We start from the raw sequence: 11,336 nt of genomic DNA on the forward strand, positions 1-11,336 counted from the left end.
CATCCTGGGAAAGAAAGCATGGAAGGAAAATTCTGTAAAGTCCCTTATGTGTGAAAATATCCTGTTCTGTTACACTTGGTGGGAAGTTCAGCTATAATAACTGAACTTAAGCTTAAGATCATTTTCCCCTAAATATTTTTTATAGCCACTGTCCTTCCATTTATAGTCACTGAATATAGTCTCAAGAATATCCTCTGCCATATCTGGCAAGTCGGAGTGTCTGAGCCTCTTGAGAGCTCTGTGAAGACAAATTAATTTTCCTCTCCTCCTTTCCTCCTCTGCACACAATAGGGTATGACTCCCCTTTCTGCGTATAAGCTTTTTCTGTGCCTCAGTGCATTATTAACTGAGTGCATTAATTTCCTCTCTCTTTTTTTCTTTGTCCCTATAGATTATAACCTTTTAAGATTACTTAGTATCATGGTAGTGGGGTCTTAGGAAGGAGAAGAGAAGCATGTTTCATCTTTGGAAGTCCATAAAGACTTTTAAAAGTCATTATATTCATTTTTTTTCCACAAAAGTTTGCTTATTTTAGCAGTAAAGAGGATAATACATTTAAGAAAACTCAAAATGAAAAATCGGGCCGTGATTCTGAGGTGTTCTTTAGAGTATCATATTTCCAGTGATTATGTAGAGAGACCCATGATATAACTTTTTTAGAATGTTCTGCTGACTCAGGTAAAGCTCTTTTTGCTAGTTCTTCGAATGAAAGAGCAAGCTCTGTGACCTGGTCATTCTGGTTCTTTGAAAATGCTTCTTAAAATATTAATGATCATCCTAAATTAAAAAAAATAGAGCTAGTACTTTCTAAAACTTTTTTAAAGAAAGATATATTTTTATTTTTTAATTGATAAAGGTCTCTTTGTTGTTTTAAACCTAGATAATAGTCTTCTAATTGGAGGTTGTGTGGGGAAATGGGGAAGCTCTGTTGCAGCCAAGTAACTAAGAATTGACCACACCGTGTAATGATGCTCTTCTAAAGGGGAGGAAACTCCTAATCAGTGCTACTTCTGCACCTGCCCCGTTGAAGAAATCACTTCTGTGTACTGCATGACAATTATTTACCATCATATCTGTCTCCCATGTCAGACTATGAAGTTCTAGAGGACAGAGGCTGTGTATTCTTTTTTTTTATTGGAGTATAGTTGCTTTACAATATTGTGTTAGTTTTTGCTATGCAGCAAAGTGAATCTGTTATACATATATCCCCTAGAAAGATAAATGTTAAACATAAATTAATTGGCCCAACTCTTAATTTAGCCAAAGATATTTAGCCAAATGGCTTTGACTTTGGGATGCTGAAGGCAATATAAAACTCCAGATTTTGTCAAACACGCATTTATTTTTGGCATTTTCCTATGTTCAAGTTACTGTTTGTGATCAAGCCTTCCCTCTTCTGGAACCCTTCTCATGCTTCCTCCTCTCCCTTTCCTCCATCCACTTGGTTAACTCTGTCCTTCAGCTGATATTTTTAGATAGCCCTTCCAAGTCCAGGTTAGAGGGCACCACCTGAGTTCCCCAAAGTGCCCTAGACTTCCCTTATCATGTTTATGTTCTGTTGTCATTACCTGTTTGTCATTTTACCCCACAAATACACAAGCTCCACAAGAGCTGAGATTATACTGTTTATATTTTATCAAATAGTAGGTCTTAATATTAGAACACAGGAGATGTAAGAGATATGGGTTTGATCCTGGGTCAGGAAGATCCCCTGGAAAAGTAAATGGCAACCCACTCCAGTATTCTTGCCTGGAAAATCCTATGGACAGAGGAGCCTGGTGGGCTACAGTCCATGGGGCTGCAAAAGAGTCAGACACGACTGAGTACACACAATATTAGAATAAATGAATGAATTCAAATGCATAAGCATGGTTCTTGCCAGAAAAAATTACCATCTGGAAAGGGTCCATGGCAAGTAAATATCTATTCTGTACAACATTAAGGGTGGGAAGAAAGACCTGTGAGAGTGCAGGAAGGAGATAGGAAGAGTACACTGGGCATCTGGAGTACACTGGAGAGGAAGGCACCTGAGTGAGATCAGGAATTATTATCCACAGTCTTGGAGGCTGGGTAGATAGAAACAGGGCGCATGAATCTGTGAAATCGAGGCAGGAAAGCTTTTGGTCTTAAGAAACTTGTGAATTAAAGCAGAGGTCCTCAAAATACTATCCTAGTGAAATGTGTAGTATTTGAGTATTATCATGTCTCTGCTTTTAGTTTTGGCATGGATTAATAACTTGCTGATATTTAAGGTTACTAAATGGCATCTTCTTGTCAGGGCTGTGCACTTCTGTCCATTGCTTAAGTGTCTGTCTCCCTTCTCCACCTTACTTCCCCTACCCTGCCTTTGTGAAATCAGAAGAGTGAGCTAAATGATTGGGGAAAGCACAGAGCTTCCCAGACATCAGTGTGCATACAAAGTGCCTGGAAAATGCAGATTCTGGTAGGACGGGGGTAGGATCCGAAAATTTCTATCTGTGCCTCTCAAATGATGTCCCAAGGCCACACTTTTAAGTATTGAAAGCAGATTCTGGAGTGGAGCTGTCTAGCTTTAGACTAAAGAGACCGTCACAGGTAGACTTGTAGCACCTTGGAGAAGGTTCTCTGGTCCAGTGATTCTGACCACTCCAACCCCCATGCTCCTTCATTCTTAATCATTTATAGGTGCTTTATTTACTATGTATGTGTGAAAGTCACTCAGTTGTATCCGATTCTTTGCAACCCCATGGACTATACAGTCCATGGAATTTTCCAGGCCGGAATACTGGAGTGGGTAGCTGTTCCCTTCTCCAGGGGATCTTCCCATCCTAGGGATTGAACCCACGTCTCCCACACTGCAGGCAGACACTTTACCAGCTTAGTCACCAGGGAAGCCCAGTTCATGAATTCTAGTCAAGTTGCAATCTTTCTCAGGAACCGAAGATGGCGCCACAATCTTGGTCTTAAAGGGTACTTCCCACCCAGATGCTGTTATGCAAAGGAAAAGCATCTTCCAGCCCCTCTGAAAGTTTCTTGTTCTCTGACCTTATAAACTTAAAGAAGACGTGTTGCTTCGCAGATGGAGCATAGATTTCCAGTGATTTTTGAAATTCAGGCTACATTATGTCAAAAACCTTTCTTAAAGCTTTTTTAGAACCCCGTTCTAAATGTTTGTTGGATTTTGTGCGTTCAAGGTGAATTGCAATTTCTGTTACAAAACTCCTGGATTGTTATAAAGTATTTCCATTTCTGCCAGAGGTACTGTTATCTTTCAGTTGGTAATTATTTGTGCTGTATCTAATAACACATAATCACAGAATTTAAGCTAAAAACTATTGAAGAACTTTCGAACAACTAGCGCACTTGACAAAAAGAGAGAATAGTCCTCCCAATTTTGCTTAAGTTCTCCTGAGTTTCGGCACCTTACAACAGGAAAAGTCCTAACAGACCATGTGTGATAGACCTCGCAGACTGAGGATCTTTGCTGCTGCTGCTGCTAAGTCACTCTAGTTGTGTCCGACTCTGTGCGACCCCAGAGACGGCAGCCCACCAGGCTTCCCGTCCCTGGGATTCTCCAGGCAAGAACCCTGGAGTGGGTTGCCATTTCCTTCTCCAATGTATGAAAGTGAAAAGTGAAAGTGAAGTCGCTCAGTCGTGTCCAACTCTCAGTCATCCCATGGACTGCAGCCTACCAGGCTCCTCTGTCCATGGAATTTTCCAGGCAAGAGTACTGGAGTGGGGTGCCATTGCCTTCTCCGGAGGATCTTATCTAGGCTCTATGTATTCTTCTTTTGATTTAGGCTTCACAGCAGACTGAGTTCTGACATCTCTCAGGGCTCAGAAATGTCCCGTTTGAAAATAAAACTATTCCTAGTCTCTCATGGCAGTATATTAGAGATTAAGCCAATGGTTCTGAAACTTTACTGAGCATTAGATCACTTGAAAGACTTCTTATTAAAATATAAATTTCTAAGTAAGTCTGAGGTCAGGGTTATGAATTTACTTTGCTAATAAGTTCTCAAATGATGCTCATTCTTATTCCATCACCTGCAATATGGGACCACACTTTGAGGACCATTGGATTAAATTGTGGCTAACACATTTTTTCATTATGTTCAGCAAGAGAGAGAGCATCCTGACATTCTCAGAAAGAGCCCCGAGAGCCACCCTTCCTAGACCAGGTTAGCACATGTGCCAATTTCTGCAGCCACGAGGAAGGTATGTGCTGAATGGCAAAGCCAGAATCACCTCTGTCTGCAGCTGAAAAGCAGGGGTATGGGAAAGAACTAGAGTCCCTTGAATGCGTGTGGTATGAACACTGTAACTGTCACAATGCTTCTCAGGTAACTACTGGAGAAAAATCACACATGCTACCACATCAGAACAGGTGAAAACTGCATTTGGAAATGAGTTTATTTACTATGTGGTTGAAGTTTTTCCTTTGTTTATTTGAGACAAGTCCTTAGGTTACTGCCTGTCAGCTGTAACTAAGGTAAAATATCTTTGGATTTCACAAATATTAGTCTCTTATATGTAAGTCAAACTTGGTTAATGATTTAAGATCGTAAAAACCTGTCTTCAAAGCACAAAGGTTTAGTTTACTAGCAGTTAGCTTTTCAGGACACTTTAAGGGGCCAGAATAAATAACGAAGTATGATTTGGCCCACTGGAGGGCAGCAGATCCTGGAGAACAGTCAAAAGTTTATTTTTCTGCCCCAGCACTAACTATGATGTTGATGATGTTCGGAGTAGCTCTTTAGTCTCAGCAGTAGGGACGGGTGTGGAAACCCGAGTCGTGGTTAGAATCTGCAGTGTTGAAGCTTCCCAGTCATTGCACTGTAGCCTTGTTTGGGTCTATAATGAATTCCTTCCCTGTGAACAGCCAGACATCTCATTTCTACCCAAACCAGCTTTCAGTCTACCAGTACTTACTTTAGTGGGACCACTCACATTCCTTAGATTATGAGGCCACGGGATTGCATAACGCGGTGCTAATTCCTGGCAGGGAGAGAGTAGCCAGATGCCCTCTCTGGGAGCTTGTTCTACCCTCGTGCGCTAAGCTCTTTGTCCCAGTTAGCCCCATGGGAGCAGGAATTCAAGATAACAGCCAGCACACACTTCTTTCGGGACATGCCCCCATGCCAACCTCTCTCTGCTGCAAATGCACACCCTCCTTCTCTGGTGTGAATGCCACTTCAGCACTGACACAGATTGACTATGGCAAACAACCCAACCAAACCAGCCCAATGAACCAACCACGGGTCTGATTCCCTTAATTTCTCTAAAATATCTACCTTTTTTTCCCTTCTTTCAGGCTGCCATCTTTATGAAGACGTGAAAGGTTTGTTTGGCCTGTGCTTCCTTAGAATATGGTGTTATATCCAGCATTTCATGTTTAGAATTTTACTGACAATGCTTAGAGTTCTTTAGAGCAAAAGAACAAAATGCATTTAAAATTCATGAACAGGTGGGCAGTGAGCTGGGTGTTTGCGGAGGGTCTCCTCTGTGGGACCATGTGCAGGTTGGGGTGCCCTCTGAGACCTTCTCTAGGCAGCACTATAGCTTCCCCCACCGCCACCCCACCCCACCCCCCCCCACCCACCCCCGCCCGCCTCACAGGAAGCAAACAAGACTGTGGCTCACTGGGGTGCCAGGAGTCTCATTTTCATCTCTTCTTAGAATCCTCTTTCAATACAGTTGTGAGATCAGGACCCATCTGTTAGATTTTATTTGCATTTGAATGGAGGACTCACTTTCTACATTCCAGACAGAGGTAGTGAAGTCAGTTCGACCCAGCTGTGTTTAACAGCCCATTGGCAAGGCCACAGGGCTCTCAACCGTGTGTGTGTGTGTGTGTGTGTGTGTGTGTGCGCGCGCGCGCGCATGCGTGTGCACACAGTCATGTCTGACTCTTTGCAACCCCATGGACTGTAGCTCACCAGGCTCCTCTGTCCATGGAATCTTCCAGGCAAGAATAATGGAGTGGGTTGCCATTTTCTACTTCAGGGGATCTTCCCAACTCAGGATCGAAACCATGTCTCCTGTGTCTCCTGCATTGGCAGGGGAATTCTTTACCAACTGTGCCACCTGGGATGCCCCTCAATCTAGTTTGCTTTTAATTAATTCTAGAAACCCCACTCCACTTCTCTCTCTTCCTATCTTACATTGTCCTTTTATCCAATTTTCTTTGAACAATCCAAAAATTTTTCTTCTGTTCTCCTCTCTAACCATCATGTGCAACTCAAACTAATGCCCATGGGAAGAACTCTCTCCCATTAAGTCGGTGGTAGATGGCAGGCAATTTCCTCCCTTCCCTGGAAACTATACATCCATGCCCATTGCCGTGTGACCTGTGGTGCCTCCCACAGGGTAATGTCAGGCTTTGTCATATGTCCAGCCTGGACCAATGGTACATAAGCAGAAGTGACATATTGTCACTCTGGAGCAGAAGTTTTAGGAGGCAGCTTAAGTCTCCTGCATTGGCAGGTGGGTTCTTTACCACTAGCACCACCTAGGAAGCCCTAGGAGGCAGCTTAAAGCCTGAGGACATGGCTGCCTGTTCTACCTGTTTTTTGCTTTGCCCTCTGTGAGAAAGAAACGGCCACCCACTCCAGTATTCTGGCCTGGAGAATTCCATGGACTGCATAGTCCATGGGGTTGCAAAGAGTCGGACACGACTGAGCCACATTCATTTCACTGTCCTGATCCTAAAAGGGGTTTCACCTTTAATTTGGGTCCTGGAATGAATGAGAAGACATTAAGAAGAGCTGCAGTCAATCCACAGCCACCAAACCATAAGTGTAACATAAAGATAGCATTGTCATAAGCCACTAAAAATTTCAGGGTCACTTGGTACTGCAGTAGAATCAAACAATACAAAGGCCAAACCATAAATAATAACTGGAACATGTAATAGTCATATTTCCCAGTCACCTTTATTTATATAAAAGTATATTAAATAAATTATCTCAAAATATACAAACAACAATATTACCTCTATAAATAGAAAATCCCCATATATAAAACCTTTTTTCAAATTATATAAATACATACAATGTGGACCATAAAGTCTGAAGTACCTTAAACCTTAAACTCGATATGATTTGTTGGTAGAGTAGTCTTATAAAAACATAGTTAGCTGTCAAGTGTTTCATCAACAGCGCTTGTCAGTTAAAGTGCTAAACTGTAATGCATATTAAGAATGTGCCCCAAATACAAGTCTTCTGCTTTTAACACATTCATATAAACATTTGCTAATTGTTCAAACCACCAAAAGCACTCAAAAAGGAAAAAAAAGACCTTAAACACCATATTACAAAAAGACAGACATACGTTAGAAAGTCCACCCGATTTCCACCTTACTTTCCCACATGGTTTGATGTCAGCCTCTCAAAAGTTCTCCAAAAGTCCATGCAGGAATTTTTAAGGCATTTGTTCATTTGTTTTTCCTTAGATAATCTGGCTTCAACTTGAACGTAGAAAATATACAGTCTGAAAGCAGGATACGTGCAAAAGGTGCCTTAGTGTTAAAATAGCAATTTTAAAAACTTGGAGTTGGTTGTACCGCTCATTACATTCCAAAGTGTCTTAATGCTGATGTTGAAACCAAGATGCTAATCGCAAGAAGAGGTCAGATAAGAACTTTCTTCGAGCCCCAGGCTCTGTATGCTCCAGAACAGTCACTTGTGTTTCCATGTGTGCTACCGCCCTAAGAGCTCTTGGTCACAGTGCAGCACGAGCTCTGCAGCGTTGGCAGAAAGCTCCAAGAGCAGGATCTTTTATGCAGCGTTGAGCGGCGTGTTCTCCTTCCCACTTCGCTCTGCTCTCACCTTCCTGCACTTGTGCAGAGACACAGACAGGACGACGATGAAGATGATGATCACCAGCATCACTGTGCCAATGATGAAGAAAAGTTCTGAAAAATAAAAGGTACCAGGTCAACTCAGAGAGAGAGCCTGAATCTCATTTTTCAGTGAGCAGAACCCCAAATTACACCATCCAGCTTTTGTGTAACTCGAAATCTCTTTTCTCCACCACACATTTCTATTAGGAAAGAATCTCTCAAACCCTAGATGTTTGCAGGCAATTGACAACAATGAAAAAGCATTTAACAAACTGGATAATGCTCACAGTCTAGAAAGATACTTGTAGATGTAACTACATGTAACTGTCAATGTCAGTTAACAGGAAAGAATTTTTAAAGTGACTTTAAAATATTTAAACTGCCTCTCAGCAAGGCACTAGGTCATTATTACTATCCTCTCACTCTTTTGTTCCCTTAAAGTACTCAGAGCACCATCCCAATCAAGCCTGGAGGCAGATTCCTGGGTTCTCAGCCTCGTGCACATGTCTGAGCCTCCATGGCACTTCCAGATAAGATCCACTGCTTACCTGGCGTCTGTGCTCTGGTGTGGCACATGTGTGCACACATGTGTGCCAGTGAGGCACACACATGTACACATGGTATATCTGCTAGCCCCAATCCCTTTGCTTCATGGGTTATGACCCTGGGGTAACAGCAGCCCATGCTAGGTGCTCACAAACGTCTATGGGGTGTTGTTGCATCTGGTTCACCAGGTGAGCTGGTGAAGCTCCCCACAAACCAGAAGTATGAAAAAACGCCCAGAGAAATCTGTGATTTGATACTAAATCCTAAACGTCTACCGTGGGCCCAGGGCTTGCTCAGCAGAGAGCTTAGCGCATGCTAGGTGCTAAAAAAAAACTAAAAAACACCTGTTAATACAAGGGAACGACACAGAAACTAAATGTCTAAAATCATGAGTACCCCCCGCAAACCACAAAAAACCGAGGCAGTTTTCCCCTGAAGATAGTACATCTAGTCCTGAGGATGGAGCTAGTCCCGTGGAAGGCAGCCCTGCCTCCCAGATCATGGGCAGAGCCTCACCTGTGGACAGAACTTTCTCGTGGCTAGTGCACTTGATGGGACTTTCTGGACTCTTCTGGTTCACCCTTCGTGATAGAATCACTGCTTGAACATGGAAACAATAGTTTTCGCCTTTATCCACATCAATCAGAAACCCATTAGTGTTTGTCGTGGCCTTTTTCTGTTAAAAGATAAGAGTTCTTTATTCATCCAGGCTCAGAGTGAATTCTGTTGCCTTTACTAAGTCACTGTGGTAGTAAAATCAAAGTGTTAGTTGCTCAGTTGTGTCTGAGTCTTTGCGACCCCATGGACTATAGCTCGCCAGGCTCCTCAGTCCATGGAATTCTCCAGTCAAGAATACTGGAGTGGGCAGCCATTTCCTTTTCCAGGGGATCTTTCCAGCTCAGGGATAGAACCTGGGTCTCCTGCATTGCAGGCAGATTCTTTATGGTCTGAGCCACCAGGGAAGCCCAGCCTATGCGGACACATCTGACATAAAGATTGGAAGTCAGCTGGTTCATCAAGCTCTCCCTGATAACTGCTAAGGATTTTTTTCCCCAAGGATGAAGACATCCACTTTCGATATAGTCAACCCAATATTTAGCCCCTTTAGAAGATATCTGCAAGAAAGGAAAAAAGGAAAGAAGTACTAATTGTTGAATGAAAAACAAATTCTGTTTCTGGGATCCTCAATAGAAGAAGAAATGTGGGAGCTGGTAGGAACCTTAGAGATGACTGGTCCTGCCCCTTGGCTGGGAATCTGGGAGGCGGACCAGTGCAAAGCAGCTGGAAGTCACAGCAGTCTGCTTGTGACTTGCTTGTGAACCAAGACAGCAGTCTGCTTCCCACTCCACAACACTGCCCTGTCAACCACTTGCTTTGATGTTTGACGTGGAGAAGAAGTGAAATCAAGGATCTGCAATTTAAAACAAGTCATAAAAACAAAAGAATGCTCACCTTTCCTGTACTGGAAGCTTTCCAGTAATAAAGTGTGTAATTCAAGTCCTTGCCAAAAACATCCCGGAGGCTTAGGAATGCGCTGTTCGCTCTGACTAACGTACGTGCATCTTGTACCGTCACATTCAGTTTTGTCCCAACTTGTTCGAAACTCTGAATTGTTGGCTGTCCAAGGTTTGCTGTAACACAGAAAATGAGCTTCGTTGGGACCAAAGAGTTCTATACGAAGTAGAACCCCATTGAGTTATCATGGTTAATAACCACCTAGTCATCCCTCACGAAATACCTCAAAGAACCAGCTCCCTGGCACCGGAGCTGAATCACGAGACATTCTACAGCAGAGCTGTCTAGTGGAAATGCACTGGGAGCCACAGATGTCACTTTAAATCTCCTTGTGGTCACGTTAGAAAAAGTAAAAAGGAACGAGTGAAGTTAATCTATTTCATTTAACCCAATATGGCTAAAATATTGTAACTTTAACATTTAATCAATATGAAAACTTTGAGATCTTTCTCAAAATCCAGTGTATATTTTACACATATGGCATTAGCTGACATTTCAAATGCTCAACAGCCACATGTGGTTAACCAAACAGCTGCAAAAGATTCCATATTTTAGATACAATAGAGGCTGTGGGAAAGCCCATGAAACGTTCTTGGTATCTCGAAAAATCACTTTTAACCACCAGGTCTCTTTGATGGCTCAATTAGCTCATGTGCTTTGGTTGAATAATAGTGAAATGAATCCTCATAATTCAATAGGAATTATAGGCAAGGATGTGTGTGTATGAGCACACAGAAATATAAACTATTTTCTCTCTTGCACCAAAAAAGGATTTGAAGTAGCTTACAAAAAGCTCAAGAACAGGGCTTCCCTGTTGGCTCAGTGTTAAAGAATCTGCCAGCCAATGCAGGGGACAGGGACTTGATCCCTGATCTGGGAAGATCCCACATGCCTCAGAGCAACTAAGCCCTTGCGCAGCAACTACGTGCTCTAGAGCCCAGAAACCACAGTTACTGAGGCCATGTGCCCTAGAGCCCATGCTCCACAAGAGAAGCCATCGAAATGAGAAGCCTGTGCATCACAACTAGAGAGGAGCCCATGCAGCAAGAAGACCCAGCACAGCCAAAAATAAAAATAAATAAAAATTATTTTTAAAAATCCTCAAGAACTATAAAAAGAAATCATGAGGATGCTGCCCATGGAGGGAGAATAAGTATCAATGAACCTGTAGTTACTATAGGTGGTCATGGGTGGGGTCTAAGCTCAGAACTGGGAGAGGCACCCGACTAAAAGCACTAAGGAGTTTGAAGACAGGCTCTGGCAGATGGCTCAGGGTAGGTCGTCCGATTCACCTGGGTGAGGCTGCCCCCTGTTTCTACCCTCAGAGTACACACTAAGGGGAAAGGGGGCTGCCTGTTTCTCTGCCCCCTTCTCTCCACCCCTGCCTGGAGAAGCTCCCCGTGGGGTATCAGCAGGGTAAACATAAAAACACCAATAACACAACACTTTCTTT

General features: G+C 42.8%; 1 protein-coding gene across 1 annotated transcript in view; it reads right to left on the minus strand.

Moving 5' to 3' along the window:
- Nucleotides 1–6,895: 6,895 nt before the first annotated feature.
- The window catches only part of F3 (coagulation factor III (thromboplastin, tissue factor)), an 11,056-nt gene continuing 6,615 nt past the window's right edge, over nucleotides 6,896–11,336 (minus strand). Inside the window, exons 4-6 of the mRNA XM_010860481.1 lie at nucleotides 9,821–9,999; nucleotides 8,885–9,044; nucleotides 6,896–7,894 (exon numbers count right to left, since the gene is read on the minus strand). Of these exons, the coding sequence (XP_010858783.1) occupies nucleotides 7,758–7,894; nucleotides 8,885–9,044; nucleotides 9,821–9,999 (476 nt within the window). The 3' untranslated portion in view covers nucleotides 6,896–7,757. The remainder of the gene's footprint in view (nucleotides 7,895–8,884; nucleotides 9,045–9,820; nucleotides 10,000–11,336) is intronic.

This window comes from Bison bison, unplaced genomic scaffold (assembly GCF_000754665.1).
Source record: "Bison bison bison isolate TAMUID 2011002044 unplaced genomic scaffold, Bison_UMD1.0 scf7180017864466, whole genome shotgun sequence".
In the NCBI taxonomy this organism is placed as follows: Eukaryota; Metazoa; Chordata; class Mammalia; order Artiodactyla; family Bovidae; genus Bison; species Bison bison.